The sequence below is a fragment of the Ambystoma mexicanum genome, chromosome 9 (assembly GCF_040938575.1).
Source record: "Ambystoma mexicanum isolate Mex_15411 chromosome 9, UKY_AmexF1_1, whole genome shotgun sequence".
Classification (NCBI taxonomy): Eukaryota; Metazoa; Chordata; class Amphibia; order Caudata; family Ambystomatidae; genus Ambystoma; species Ambystoma mexicanum.
The window spans coordinates 796623493-796639558 of NC_090931.1; the positions used below are offsets into that span (position 1 = coordinate 796623493).

A 16066-nucleotide genomic window follows, 5' to 3' on the forward strand; every position below is an offset into this window, starting at 1 on the left:
GCTACAATTTCTTTGTACCTTCCTACAGCCCTCTCTCCCTCCTAAGATAAGCCTGGCTGCTCTAACTAATGTTCTCTGGTGGTTTAGCCTTCTACTAAAAGTGGAGTTTCTGTATTGCCTCAGATATGGTTCTATGAAGTCTTTAGACTTTAGAAAAACTCCCAACAAGAAGCAAGGCCTCAAAACAAAAACATGGTTTATGTTGGATTTGCTGCTGCCATTGGGCCTTGGTTCTCATTACAGAAGAGCAGGGAGAGGTGATACAGGTGCAAATATGTCAAACCTGAACCACTTCTACTAGTGTACACAGTTTTGTCTTCTCATTATCAGAGCAGGAGCACGGCAGTCGCTCTGCCAGAACAAGTCCATTCCATGCGTGCACTGGAGCAATGTTTTACTAAAGGGCAATGTGTAATTAGAAGGAAATTATTATTTCCTGAGAGGGCGCAATGAGTGAGGCGGGGCGGTAGCAGGACAAACAGAACTCTAGGTTTCTGTTGAAAGAGAGTAATGAGAGCGCTGAGATAGACAAGATGGAACTGAGGATCACATTTTGGGGTTGGGGTCATGAGAGAGGTGTGACAGAGGGGAAGAACACCAGCTACTATATATCATTGTCTCTCTTACAAGGTTATGACAAAATCATGGGGATGCAGGGAGTGGAAGGAAGGAGGCATATCCCCACATATTTTTGTTTGAGTGGGGGAGAGGATGTGAGGGAGTCTGTGTGCATGACTGGACACCAGTGATTAATGTTTCTTTATCTGTGGAAAAGTCAAAAGGGTGGTGTGAGAGGGCAGCGGGAGTCCCCATGTGTATGCTGTGTAAGGGTAATCCACGATCTTCCATCCTATGCCTTATTCTGTTGGCCTATAGAGACAATTCAAGAGGAAGCGGGAATGGATTGTGATGAAGAATACACACCAAAACATTGTGCACACCTCCAAGGTTCAACTAGGTATTTCCGAAAACAGTGGTCAGGGCTTAAATCTTGCATTTGGGATCCATGTCACACTCTGGAAATATGTTGTGGATCACTTCCCAGTTATGGATGAATGGCCATCCACAATTCTATTGATAGTACTATGATGGGGTGGCCCACCACAAAAACCATCCTGGAGACGGGAAGAAGTTTCAAGTGTGTTTATCTAAAAATCACATGGGGTTGTTCTAAGGCATTACCGGGTGGGTCTCAAGGCTTATGTGGTCCTAGGGAATTTTGCTCCATGTCTGTCCATCTCTAGCTATTTCCTGCCAGTTTATCCCCTCCCTAGGTCAGGCATTCTTAACAGGGTGTTAGTAGATCGCCAAAGAGTACATCTACCTGTCTGTTGTTCTGACTAATCCTATTTGTGTTTTCCCTAAAACAGTTGGCTGACTAACTCCCTGGGGTTTTTCTAGGCTTTACCTAACCTATCCCGCTTAGTAGTCTAAGGGGGTTAGGGATGGTGCCTTCTTACACCCGGTATCACTCTCACTTCTTCCACACACATTCTTACCTGACCTTTGATACGATAGGTCATTTATAACGCGCCTGTACACAAGTGTTTCTAGGTGCTTCACTATGCTGGGCTTATAAGATGTCCTCCTCTCACTTCTCAACTAGATCACTTCTTACTGTCGCTACCTCCTGCTACCTCCATTGTTCCTTTCCTCCCACTCGACTTCTTTCTTCTTGGTGTTTTTGTTATAGACGCTCTCTCTACTCTTACCATTAGCTATTCCTATTCTCTCACTCTGTCGATCCTACTACTCTTCCTCTACTACGGTTCTTACTCCGTTATTGACACTATCCCTTGACTTCCTTTACCTCCTACTACTACCGCTGTCAATCTATTTCTTTACACTCACTAGTGTGCACTATAGCCCCTACTACCAATTACCACTCTACTGCTTATTCCACTTACTTGCTACTCTGCTACTCATGCTACCTGCTGTCTCAACTCCCAACTACTACTACTACTACTAACTCCACCACCACTCCACTACTACTATTGTAGTACCTCCACTACTCACAATCTCAAACACTCCGTAGACCGCCTTCTTATAATAGCCTCCGCACTGATTTCACTCTCACCTCCTCTGGTCTCTCGGATGTCCTCCTGTCCTTACCCAACTAACCCATACTTGCACACTCACACACACCTCCTTACATACCCCACCCTCTCCCAGGGTTGGCCACTTATCTTAACCAATAGCTTACCTGACTCCAGGGGATGTGTCAAGGGAAAGGCTTATAGGTTTCAAAAAGTCTTGCAAGCCCTGCTCCTTTCCAACATGGACCATTTGCTGAACCATGGGGAGGTGTGCAGTTTGAAGGCCTTTCTGTAGGCCTTTTAATATTAAAGACAGAATGTCCCTGGTGGCATAGTGGGTTATTTGGGCCTTCTTCAAGGCCTTCGCTTTAATAATAAAATTCACTGGTGGCATAGTTGAGGCTCCCTGTTTGCTCAGGCTTCATAATGCTCGCTGGAGCGGCACCTGTGGTTTAGTTAACACTGCACCCCTAGGAGCCATGTCCATCCTTGCCATGTTCTGTAGCCGGTGTTGCTGCGTTTGCCGAACCCCTTTCAAAGATGTTGTGTGGGCTGCAGCTCGGCTGAGGCTGGGTTTTTCCTGGCCCTGCTGCCTGCAGTACTCGGTTAAGGAAGGGCAGGAGGGGTCTACCCTCTCTCTGGCACCTGTTGGGGTGTTTGGGTGGGTCGGGCTCCCTCCCCCCTCTGGACAGGGCCTGAAAGTAGGCACTGTCACAGTGCTCAAAGTGTTATCCAAAGTAGAAAAGTACAGACTAACTTTTGCAATACACATTTCTTGTGAGCTACTAAACTGTAGCGCAAAGCCTGGAGCTTACATTCATACATCTTCTACTTAAATTGGCTTTGACCCTTACCATGTTTGCTTCATGAGTATTTTGAAGCCATCTGGGCATGTAGAAGGGACAGGAAGGTGTAGGCTATTACTACCTACTCCCCAGATGATGGCTGATGAGTCGACATCCTTGTACGGAATTTCCCCTGTCAGCAGTTCCCATAACACGACTCCAAATGACCTGAAAGGCAGAGCAGGACAGAAAGAATATATGTTGTATTAAAAATTGTGCATTCTGAACAGGAGTTTCTTGACAGTAAATATAAGACCAATATATGTATCTACCCATGGATAAGTGATGTTCCATTCTGCCACTTGCCAGAGATGCATTTCATGGAGGGTACAATATGTATTTACAACACAAACCCTTTTCCTTGACCAACCACATCCCTCTCCCAGTACCCGACACACCACTTTTTGGTCAATCCTTCACTGCTTCAAATAATTCCCTAGTAGAAACATGGTCCCTTTCTTTCAGGGCTTTCTTCTATAACATTTTACTTCTCTCGCCCTCTAGAGCTGATCTTTGACAGAATCTAAGGTATAGCCCTCAGCAGGTGTTTGATCTTCTTTCCCCCTTCTGAGACTATCAAATGTCTGCCCTTCTATTCTCTCGCTCAAGTTCTGAATTCGTTTCTCCTCCCTGTGTCTTCAAGGTGGTAACTCTCTGCAACGCCAAGTGCCCTTTTATAGGATGAGCAGTTAATCAGCATATGAAGTCAGATCTCCAATGAGTTATCCTCCCTCCTCTCCAGAGCCCATGTCAGTAATTAGTTATTCCCTCTTCGCAATATCTCCCCAGCAGGTGTTTCCTATAACACCTTAAGTGAGTCCCCTTGCTTTTTATTTCTAGTCTCCTAATTGGAATTGTAACTCATAATGCACTGTTCAGCAGCTACCAAACAGTTCACGCTATCAATTGGAAGTCCGGTAGAAGCAATGACACATGTATGCAGCTATGTGAACGGAGCGAGAGTGTCACCTGTGTGTGTGAGTGGGGCACTGAATTTTAGAGGAGGTTGCCAGTGAGTTTACTGTTTACTGCGAATGAAGGAGCGGGTTAGGATGAGCATTGTGTTGGAATGCAAACGTGGGCTTGGCACTCCATGCCTGCACTGCCTTTATCCTGCACGACTGTGCTGTAATCTCTTGTGGGCCAATATGGTTGGTTTGATCAACTTTGGTCTGAATGAGTGCCTGTTTGGGGAGGGCAGTGGCTGAAGGACATATCAGAGGCCATGTAAGAATGATTTTGCATATCTATTGAACAAAGGTTGGCTTGTGAGCCGGCATGCTTGCTGGTTGTTAAAAGTTTTGTTAAGTGTGGTCTATTGATGTGAGGGAAAGATTTCAAATGATGGGCTTTTACTCAAAATATGATCTGGTCCTTTTCTTGTCCAGTCTCCATGGTTTCTGTAACATGTCCTTTAGTTGTGATACTGCTTATTTAATGCGTTCTGTGTTGTGCTAGAGCTTTGCTCTGATACTCTTTTCCCTGAAGTTGTAGTGGTGCCAAAGATAAGTAGCTTAGACATGTCTATTATACTTTTACCTGCATAGGCATTCCAGTTTCATATATTCCTTCTTTAGAGTGCTTATATGTGGGGTTGAGCCACCTTGCTGAATGTTCTTTCTGATGAGTCGGGTGGTTTCTCAGGAACCATATTGTCCAGGTTTTTCCGAATCCAATATAATGTCTGCCACCCTTCTCTATTCTGTATCTCTATCATCAAAGGGGTCTGTTTTTGGAGCCATTTTGTGAAATGTTTTTTTAAGGTTGTCCAAGTTCAGGCCCCTCAGTGCTCTGGGTATCATTGCTATTACTTTCTTGCGCTTGGGAAGAGTGTTCATTAGTGCTTTGTTACTGAAGGGAACGGAGAGCTGGTTGTCTCATTGGTGTGTTTTAGGTGGGACAATGGTCCTCAGGTCTTCATTGCAAAAGTCTGAGCCCATAGTATGTTCTGTCAAGTGTGATGAGCATTTCACCACTTGTTTGAGATGTATGGCTTCCTTTAAGTTGATAAGAGTTCTGGTGCTTTTTTTCAAAGCTCTAATCAAACTCAATATTAAAGTCTCATAGGACTGCACTTTTTTTGTAATCTTCTACTAAATTGGCAACTATATCTGGAAACCTTTCTGTGAATGTTGCGTTGTATTTTGGTGGTCTAAAAATTTGCAGGAAGTGGAGTGAGTGTTGTTAAAAAGTAGAGGTGATTCACAATCCATTATTCTTGTTGATATCAGCTTTGTAACAATGTGGTCAGAATAGACAAAGTCTATTCCTGTTCCTCTCGTGCCTTTGCAGAGAGCCATGAAAAAGTTGTGTGGGATCGCTGTATGTATGTGTGCTGCATAGTCTTCTGGCAGGTATGTTTCGGGTTACAAATAGATGGGTGAGAGATCTTAACTGTCTGTTCTTCAATTTAAGATTGACCTGCCATTTATGAGCAATGCGCTTGTCTTTTGGGCTTTCATTATTTTGTGCTATTGTTGAATGTCATTTTCTGTCTCTTGCTGCCCTCTGTGCCCTGGAACATAGTGAACTGTTTCTGCTGTTTCCATTAGTTGGTTCTTGGATGTGATAGTTGGTAAGCTTAGGGGTGTCAGTCTCTACAGATGGGATGTAGTGTTGCTTGTGGTGTTCTGCTTGCAGTTGCCTCCAGTGGTCTGGGTGTTTAATCTCTTTTCCTGTCCACCCATCCTCAGTGGGGTGTCTTTGCTTATTTGCCCTTATTCTGCAAGTCTCTTCTTTCCAGTGTGGCTTACCGTGCAGTCTCTTCTTATGTGGTTATGGTGTGTCTTGTGTTGACAACTTGGAGGTGCATCCATTGTTGTACTTTAAGAAAGGAGGTCCCTCTGATGAATCTACCCCCAATTTGTTGTACAGTGTGGCTTGGTACCTACTACGTATGGTTTGGCACTAGGAATGTTTGACTCAGTTGTAGGTGAGGGGTGCTGAATTGTGGGGGTGGGGGTGAAAATGAGAAAGGGCAGGAAGAGAGAAAAAGTGGGGTGTTGGTGAGAGCAATCACAGTTATTTCAGCAGAGCACACACTGAGAAATCCCCTTAAGTACAAGCAACATTGACAAGAGATAGTAACTCGGTAGTCGCTTTGATCACAAGGCAATACAACTAATTCTAGATAATTCAGAACTCAAATTTAAAACACACAAAGAAAAGTAGTTCCAGCTATTTCAGAAATCAGTGTTTACACACAACGATAAAACCAGTTCAAGCTATTTCATATGATATCTTTAAAAGTTTAAACAGTTATTTAGATATATTTCAGACAGAAAACATCCTGCTAGTTAAACAGTATGCTGTGATAATATTGGCTGAATAAATACAGTTAAACACTCCTTGCCTTCTTTACTTACTTGAAATAGTTACACAATTGCTGTTTGAGGGTTCTCTTCGCCTTTAGGCTCTAGAAGGCATGTTATTCTCTCTCCCAACAGGGAGGCCTTTTTAAACGTTCAGAGAATTGTTGATTCAACCTTACATCCCTAATTTAGTATGGCAAGTGCTTCCTGAACAAGAGGTAGCAATGGTATATATGACCCTACTGAGCCTGGAAGTCTGGACTGTCAATGTAGCCGAGAGGTCATGACTGGCTATATGGCTGATGGTAGTAGGTCAGTCATAGGAGCTGTTGGGGATTGTTGACAAGCAACCACTTATTGGTGGTAAAAGATGCTTAAACTGCTAGGGGAGTAGGGGGGTCAGTGGCCAATAGCAACACATAAAATGGTTCTCCAAAGATGACCAACCAGCTAAAAGCACTGTGTGATGGAAGGATGCATGCAATACAAAACTAAAAAGGATATTTTACCTTCCCAAAGCTTTGCCAATTGTCTGTGAACGTGCCCAGTGCACTGAGAGAAGTTAAGGTTACATTGTTAGTGAATTTGGTTTTTGTAGTTTTGCACGGTAACTTTAAAGTTCCTGCAACTACAGATATATATGAATTCTGTACTAAAAAACATGGCTTTGGCTGTACAGAAAACAGTAATACCATAATCAATGCTTTTTCAGTGTATTTCATGGGCGTTGTAACAATACACTGGAGCAAATAATAATTACATACTTCCAACAAACATAGGTGCGGCCTGTGACTTTGGTCACTGTTGAGTGTTAAACACATATTTTGGCCTGTGCCTGTGGACTCTATTAGGAGGTCCTGTCTAGTAAGCAAAGATGATGAAATTGTCTGAAAAACCTCAACCATGGTCTAAGGTTGTGGTCCATCTTTTTTGGACTCGTGTTATAAACATAAGTTCGAGCATATGGCACGGCAAGCATCTGCTAGACCTGTGTTTTAATCACAGACCACAGCATCTGGTCAGAAACTTTGCTTGCTGGACTTGTGTAGTAAAGATGGGTCACAGCATGTGGTCACGGTCTGAGTTTGTAAACACAATCCACAGCCTGCAACTGTGAACCATATTTAATGGACCTTTGTGATACGTATGGACTGCAGTGTGAACCCCTTTTTACGTCTCCATTGATTGGTGGCATCCCCTGTGAAGAATATGTTGGGTAAAAGTCCACCCTGCTCCTCCCCTGAAGAGGTGCACAGTGGCATAGGTATGCCATAAAAGTGTGGCAGAGAAACAATTGGAATGAAGCAAAATATATGTATTCAGCATCAGATACAACTAAAAGATCTGTTTCAGTAAAGCAAACACTACTCAATTATGTTGGGTCTCAATTTCATATAATTAAACAGCAGGACATCTAGAGCTAAAGATTAGGCAAGCATCCATATTCACGATTCCCCCTGTGCACGGAAAATACATTTACATATTACAAATGTGTAAACAAAACAATATTTTGACTAAGACTAATATTAAAACAAGGGAACTTAACATGAAACATGGAGGCAGTGAAGTCTGGTGACTGTGCATGGATCATATTTTAAAATTTAGCAAAAGGACATTACAAAATTAAAGTAATAAGGACTATTGATGTATCTCTTTGCTCAATGGAGAGCCATGAAAAAAGACATTTGTTTTACAAGGGAGTATATATATATATCAGGCATTTGTACTGATCTAATATTCAGTTGGCCCCGTTCTCTTCTTATCAGTGCAGCTATCAGTTGTCCCAGTCTGTTGGTTTTGTCATTTTTACAAGCTTGGGTTGGTTTGTATAGTAAGCTAACCTCACGTGTGGCTAACTCTCGGAATTCTTGTCGTTTCTTATTTATCTCACCTAGTATCGCTGGGGTGGAGACAGAAGTGTATTGAGGTTCTAATGCACACGTCTCCATATCGACTGCATTAAGCTTTTCTCTTATCAAGTTGAGGGATCCGGATGTGGTTGACGGTGCTATACTCAAATATACCATTTAAACACTTCCCATATATTTATCCCATATATTTGTCTATGAAGTATCTGTAGTGATATTCGTTTCAATGATTCAATTATTTTTTCTGCTAATGTGGTTTTGTAAGCAACATCTAAAAGGGGACGAGAGGGACATCTCAAAAGTGCTATAGTTTTAGATGTCTCTTGGAGATTCAAAATAAGTGTCATCTGTGAGTGGTCAGAGTAGAGTCTTGGGAGAATGTCACAACAATGATTTTATCCAAGTGTGTCAATGATTTTAGCTAAATATCTACACTGGAGGACATATTATGCACAGAGTAGTGGTGAAGTATTTTTTTCTTTCGGGTGCAGTGTCCTCCAGGCATCTGTTAAGTCGATAGTTGTCAAGAGTCGGTTAATGACCTTGGCATCTGGTGAGACTGGGTGCACTGTCGCCCGCTGCAGTCGACAGCAAGGCTTAATATTGTCTTAAAATGTCCACCCAAGATTATGCAATCGCACTAACTTTCGAATGTGTCTGGTAATTGCGAGGTAAAATGAAGATTCATCAACATTTGGCCCATATGATTTAACAAGAAGCAACTTTTGATCATTTAGCATACCATCCACGAACACATAACTACCAAGGGTGTCAACGACAGATCCGACCAGCTGGAAACGAGGAATTCAGTGAATTAAAATCATAACTCCCCTAGATTGTGAGGAGTAGCCAGTATAGTACCATTCCAAGCCCCACATTTTAGGGAAGGATACGCACACTTATAGTACGGTAATTTTGACTGAGTTGCATTCAATGTTTGCACTAAGTTTTTAACTTTGAGTAGGTTATTTAAGCCTCTGATATTCCTGCTAATCAGGTGTAAGTCCCTAGTCCTCTGGGTGCACCAGCGCACATGTGTGATTACATTACCGTGTCATGTTAAGTAGAGTGGTACCACATCAATGTCTGAAGCGCATCAATAAACACAGTTAAGCTATTTTGAGTGAACGCCCCTCCCTCTTTCCACCACCCTCACTGTCATCCCCAACTTGACAGTGTAAAACACACTAAATATAAGTGGCTTGGAGTGCTGTGAGGAAACTGTGAATTTAGTAATTTATGGAACTTTATATGCAACTGACCAACATTCTTTTAGGTCTCTATTTTGTGTCCTGGTGTGGCACAAGTTATGGCTATCTTGTGCATTGACTAATTGTCACATATTGTTCCTCATCAGACAGGCTTTGGGCAGACTTTCAGAGTGAGGTTTGTTGAAGGGTGTTCAATATTCTTTGCATGTTTGTTCTGAGGAGATTGCTTCGGAATAAGCCTTTTGAGGTTGCTTATGATCTTGCTTCATTGGGATGTTGGCTTCAACATATCCTACAATGTCCTCTGGAGATGTGAAGACTAGATATGATATGATATGGCATTTATAACACGCCTATACACAAGCGTTTCAAGGCGCGACGAGGCAAGGTAGGGGGAACAGTGGGAAGACAGAGACAACGATCTTACTAGGCCAGGTGTCATTCAGATCGCGCAATTGCAGGGGAAGGGGAAAGTGCGGGGGCGAGGATTAGGGGAGGGGCAAGGAACAGTGCAGTACATGGGATAAAATAGAATAAATAAGAGCCACAAGTAAAAAAGCAGTGCGAGGGTAAATGCAGACATTAGGTGTCAAGGTCAGGTAGGGGTCTGTAGGGAAACAGAAAACAGTCCAAGTGCAGGGTTTGCCATGGAGGCAGTGCAGGTGTGCAACTGGCGGGGAGCGGACCTGGGTTCGAGATCATAGGGTGGCCAGGTAACCAGTGCAGTTTCAGTTTCAGCCAGGAGTTCAGCAGGGGAGAGGAGGAGAGAAAGCAGAAGCAAAGAGGAAGGTTTTGAGGTGCTTCCGGAACGAGAGATGGTTCTCCTCCAAGTTCCAGGGAGGCAGGGAGGCCCTAGCCGAAGACCGAGATCTAACCCCAACTCGTTGCTTGGAGAAGCGACTGACCCTGAGGGAGTTGGGGGCGGATGAGCGAAGAGCTCGAGAAGGAAGATATCTAGGAAGAGAGTTGAAGGTATTGAGGCATCAGGCCCCAGAAGGCCTTGTGGACAATGCAGAGGGTTTTGAACTTAATCCTTGCAGCCACTGGGAGCCAGTGGGAGATTTCAGTCCTGGAGAAATACGATCCCTGGGCTTGAGGCCAAGGACAAGTCTTGCATGTTCTGTTCTGGATGAGTTGCAGAGGGCGGAGAGTGGAAGCAGGCCGATTTAGAAAGAGGCTGTTGCAGTAGTCCAGCCTAAAGAGAACCAGAGCTCTAGAGACAATGGGCTTCTGGGGGGGAAGGAGAGAAAAGGAAGAATACCTCTGAGGAGGTGCAGCTGGTAGTGTGACTTCTTAGAGACGTCAGAGATGTGAGGAGAGAGGGAGTGTGTGGAGTTGAAGATGACCCCGTGGATTTTAGCCTCGCGGGTGGGAGCAGGAAGAGGGCCAAGAAGGGCCAAGAGAGGCCGGCCAGAGAGTGACAGGAAAGGAGGGGGCGGGTGTGCCGATGAGGAGAATCTCAGTCTTACTCTCATTAAGGCAAAGATCATTGGCAGCACACCACTCCTGGATAGCAGACAGACAGTCAGAGATGAGAGAAGGAGAAGAGGTGGCTGACGATAGCCTGAAAATGAGCTGAGTGTCATCTGCCTAGCACTCAAAGTTGGGGCAGAGAGCAGCAATGCGGGGGGCAAGAAGGTATTGGTTGAACAGCTAGGGAGTGATAGTTAGCCGGGCAGGACGGGTCGGCAGCGGGTTTCTTAAGAAGAGGGTGCCCAAGGGAGTGCTTCAGGGGGGATGGGAAGACTCCAGTGGTGAAGGAGTGGTTGCAGAAGTCGGCGAGAGCAGGAGCCAGGGAGTCAATGTGGTCCTTGATTGTTTTGGAGGAACAGGGATGGACCTTTTTTTGACAAGACTTTCATAGCACGGACTTGTCTAGAAACCTTGTCGGGGGAGAAAGGGGAAAGGAAGAGAAGGAGGGAGGAGAGGTGGCCGAAGAAGAAGGGCCAGAGGAAGAGCTGGGGGTAGAGGGAGGTGTGAGAGGAACAGAGAGGGGACAGGATGTCCTGAGTTTGAGATGAAATGAGAAGCCAGAGCGCTGCAGAGGGCCTGGGAGGGAACAGGAGAGGTAGAGACTGCAGTAAGATTGGCCAGTTCCTTGCATATTTCAAAGAGTTTGGCCGAGTTGTTAGATGGCACAGAGATGCGGGCTTGGATGTGTGCTCTCTTCTTGGTGCGGACAGAGAGCCTCTATTGCCTTTGGAGCAGGCGGCAGGCCTGTTTGTCGAAGGTTGTACCAGAAGCACGCCATTTCCTCTCAGCCACCCTGCACTTGCGTTTGAGGGTGACGAGGTCTGCGTCGTACCAGGAGTTTCACTTGGCTTTGGGCTTCAAGCGGATCCTCATGACAGGGGCAAGAACATCGGTGCCGTTCACCCCTTACCGCCGCATTACGAGGTCCTTTAGCGGGTCCCGCTAAGGGCGGCAGGTTTTACCAGGCGCCCTTAGTGGGAACCTCTACAGGACCAGCATGCTAACAACGGATTATTAACGGGCCCATTGTTAGCATGGTCCCCATTCCCATTGAGCCCTATTGGGGCTCGAATGGGAATTGGGATGGGTTCCCTGAATGGGGAAATACCGGGTCCTCCAATGTTGGAATGGCCCGGTAATTCCCCATTCAGGGAACCCGAACCCGGTATGCGGTAAGGGGGTAGCCATGGCGCTTATAGCGCCATGGCTACCTCCAACCTCGTAATGACCCCCAGGGTGTGAGTCAGCCAGAAGGGGGGGTTGTGGTGGGGGTGGGGGTGAGGAAGTGGTGGCGAAAGCCTCAACAGGCACACACTTCATGGGTCAGATAACCCAGAAGGTGGGTGGCAGTGCTGGAGTTGGCTTGGCCTGAGGGGTAGAGAGGGTGAGATGGGAGGAAAGGAGAAACTGATCACTCCAGGAGAGAGCAGTGGTGAGAGGGATAGAAAGGGGAAGGTCTGAAGAGATCAGAACAACCAGGGTGTGCCCTGCAGAGTGAGTCAGGCTAGAGGGGAGAATAGGAGTGAGAGAAAGTTGCAGAGGTCGTGAAAGAGTCCAGAGGAAGGACAGGATGCATCCAGGTGGATCTTTGTGCTGGATTCGTAGTTTAGCCAGGAGCATCATTGCTTCTGGAATGTGCCTTTCTTGTAACATTTGCCGCAATTGAGAAATCTGTATAAATGGTCTATTCTTGATGAGTCATCCCTTACTTTGCCAAATTCACACACTTGTCTGAGAGCCAGGTCTCTATTTCAATAGTTCATAAGTATAACAATAACAGGGTGTGAGGGGCCCTGGGGTTAGTCCGAGGCCAGTTCCCGCAGTGCTCCCCTGACTATAAACTGAGGCAAGAATGGAGGACCCTGTAGTACTTTCTTTAGGAGGGTCTCAAATAATATTTCTGAGTTGTCTTTGAATGCATTTTCTAGAAGACCCACTATTCAAATATTGTTGCAGCGGGAGCTTGATTCAAGATCTTCTTATCTGGTGTTTATCACAGTCATTACTTTTCATAGTGCTGCCGTTGCAGAGGTTACTGAAGAGCACCCTCAAGTGTATCTATTTGTGTCTCATCCTCTGTAATTCTAGATCCTTCCTGATCTAATTTACCTTTCAGCAAGTGAACTGATGCTGTCAGATCGTCAAGTTTGTATACAACTGAAAGAAATCCTTCTCGCATTGCTCTCATGACTTGTTGCAGCTCTGCATCCCGTCCCTCGTCCATGTGCGCACAAGCTTTGAGAGGGGGGTTAGTAGAGCTTACCATCAGTGTTGATGTGTAGTTATGCACCATTCCCTGTTTCCATGTTCCCTGTGTCATTGCAAATAGAAGGGCTATGGGCATAATTATGAGTTTGGTGGTAATACCCTGAATTACATCCAAAATTGGCTATCTTTGCTGCCACTTGGTCATGTGGGTTTACCATGGATAAGTGGAGGAAGGGCAGTATTACTGCCTATTTTTGGAGTCCACAGCGCTCAATGGGGAATGTTTGCAAAATTACTGCGAGCAATCATTCTGTCACAGTAATCCTGCTGATTTCTGGCATTATGCTACATTCAACTACGAACTTGGGATTTGACGGTGCAGTAAAAATGGCAGTTATTCCGTTACTACCAAAAAAAGTACCAGAACTCGGAATGAGCTTGTATCTCCATTTCCCACTCATTTACAGGCGCACATATGCCTGTTGCCTGCTTCACGCTGGGCTTCTTGGAGTGTACGTGTGGTGATTGTTGAGTACCAGGTTTTTAATTGCAATGAGTCTTATGGTTATTGCTTGTAGTGAGTCTCTTAATTCTCAGCGCTGTTGCTCATCTCTGATGCAATCGCCACAATGCCTATCGAGGCAGTGGTATGGGTGGGAGGCATCAATCTTCAAGTCTCAAATATTAAGTCAGAATCTATGTTGGATTCTGTTTCTAGAATTTACCTCGGGTGCTTTAAAGTATGCAGCTATTTATTTGTTTCAGTTGTGTAAGAGTAGTAGAGCAGTAGTTACACATGGTGTCTAGAAACATGCAGCTTCTGATTCTAGTTTATTTTGGGAGTTGTCCCTGATAGAAGGTGTAGCATTGCACCCAGGGAGGTCATAAACCGCTGACTTCGGAGACCAGAAAGCTCGAGTAAGGAGGTCGGGGAGCCCACCACCCAGCCTCTGAGTCGCGAGGAGCCGCACCACAGATTTTACATAGGTGGGTCTCTCTCTCACCACCAGCCTCTCCCAATCGTTCTGCTCGGCCAGGCTGCGGCTCTGCTGTTGGGGAATGAAGCGGCGGATAGTACTCAGCAATGAAGCACTGTGCAGAGCGAGTTTCAGTTCCTGCTCATTCTCATTGGAGCTTAATTTGCCACATCAGAAAATATTAGTGGAATTATAGCTTGATCATTAGAGCTTGTAAGCTATGTGGCCAACTTGTTGGCAGCTCAACAGTGCCCCATCTAGACATTTCATCTGAGAGAAGGAAAATGTCTATTGTGGATTTAGAGTCATGGACTAATTAATAAAATGTACACTCTTTCGTGCAGGGATTGCAGAACATTCAAACGTCCACTAATTCATAGAGCTTAGCAATTTGTTGAAGCCTCTTCACTGCTCTGTATGTGCCTCTAATCCCTTCTGTTGACCTATCAAGGTCAGTGTTAAGAAAGAATAGTATTAAAGTCATTTCCTCAAATTAGTTCCAAATCTATGCGTTTTTGAAGATTAATCCCAGCCCATGCAAAATATTCAGGTGAATACAAATCTGGTATATGACAATTAATAAACATAATTGTGTCCCGTTCAGCTTTCCTGACATAATCATTGTTCTGCCATATGCATCCCGGAGCATTTCCTGCATCCTAAAGCTCAATGAGTGATGAATTAATATGGCTACACCCATGACATGAGAAGGAAGCAAACGATCTGTGACAGCCCCATTTCTTAGCAAAGCCAGCCTCTTCTTCTTTTGCTTCATGCATTTCTTGCGGGAACACAACTTTGGCTTTGTGCTTTGCTAAATACCGAAGTATCGTTCTTGCCTTTATGAGATGGTTCAGCACACATACGTTCCATGTAATTATTTTAATTCCAAGGTAATTATTTTAATTCCAAGGTCATTATTTTAATTCCAAGGTTTGTGCTTTCACCCTGGCTATCATCTCTCAACAACGTTGGGTGGAATATTTCTGCCAGATTTCAGACATCATCGTAGGGTGATGCGATACTCTCCCTCCGTCGTATGTGCCTCCTTTAACTACACACAATGAGCTGTTTCCACCACATCCTTGATCTACACCCAAGAACATTGCTTATATTTTCTTAATATCCACGTAAAAGGGTCTACTAAAAAATATAACACTCCCCAACATTAATACCTCATAACCCCACCACCCCCTCGCACAATCACTGATAATCCCAAACAAGCAGTGCAATCCCTCTTTATTGTGTGAACAGTGAAATACACTGGGCGGTGCAGGTTCCCCCACAGCAACCCCTACAGCAAAAATGCAAACATCAAGAATTTGCCACATAACAGATCAATAAGTCTGCAGATGCAAAACAAACTACTTTTTACATTTTGCAATCAAGTCAGTACATTATTTTCACTTATTGGGGGATGTCCCTTTTTTTATTTAGTGTATATAGTTTTAGTGAATTGTACCACAGTGTAAATAGTGTTAATGAATCCTGTTACATTGAGCATGTTGTAATGTAAGCGGATTGGGGTGTGTAGGTCCAACACGTTCCATCCTAGAACTCCAAGACCTGAGGAGTTGGAGTTAGAAGGTTAAGAAAAGAAAGGCAGTTGCTTTGCCGGAAGCTGGTTGGGGCTGTTTTACCCGAATAGTTATTATACCGAAGCATGTTGATAAATAAAGATGTTATGATGCACCTACCGAGTCCTGAGTCTTCTAATATCCCTCCTTCTGCACCTTTGGCCCTCCCCATGTCTGCTTGCTTGGTGTGAGAAACCAGAAGGTGTCCCACCCACTAGTAAGGGGGAATCTGTCATCCAGGTGGCCAGGACATGGCCATCGCATTTGGATCCAGTTGCGGGAGGATCACCTGGGTGAGGGGTCTTTGGAGAGCGGGACACTGGGTGGTGAAACGTGGTATCCCCTTCCCTGTAATACATTTACCCCATCCTACTAGGTAGGATGCTTAGGAACTCAACCCCCCCCTTACACAACATGAACACTTTCTCACAGACAGTTCGCCATGAGAGATAAACGGACTAACACCTGAGCTATATACCTGGCGTGTCCCAATACAATGGTCAGGCAGGGTCAGGCAATTACTGACCATCATGCACTTGAATTACACTTCCCCACACAGA

The 16066-nt window shown here is 44.8% G+C and overlaps 1 protein-coding gene across 3 annotated transcripts in view; it reads right to left on the reverse strand.

Annotated features, from left to right (window-relative positions):
- MAP3K13 (mitogen-activated protein kinase kinase kinase 13) overlaps nucleotides 1-16066 on the reverse strand; it is a 635805-nt gene that overhangs the window by 236470 nt on the left and 383269 nt on the right. For all 3 annotated transcript variants that reach the window (XM_069615749.1, XM_069615750.1, XM_069615748.1), the window contains one exon: nucleotides 2891-3049. In XM_069615749.1, coding sequence (XP_069471850.1) covers nucleotides 2891-3049 — 159 coding nt within the window. The remainder of the gene's footprint in view (nucleotides 1-2890; nucleotides 3050-16066) is intronic.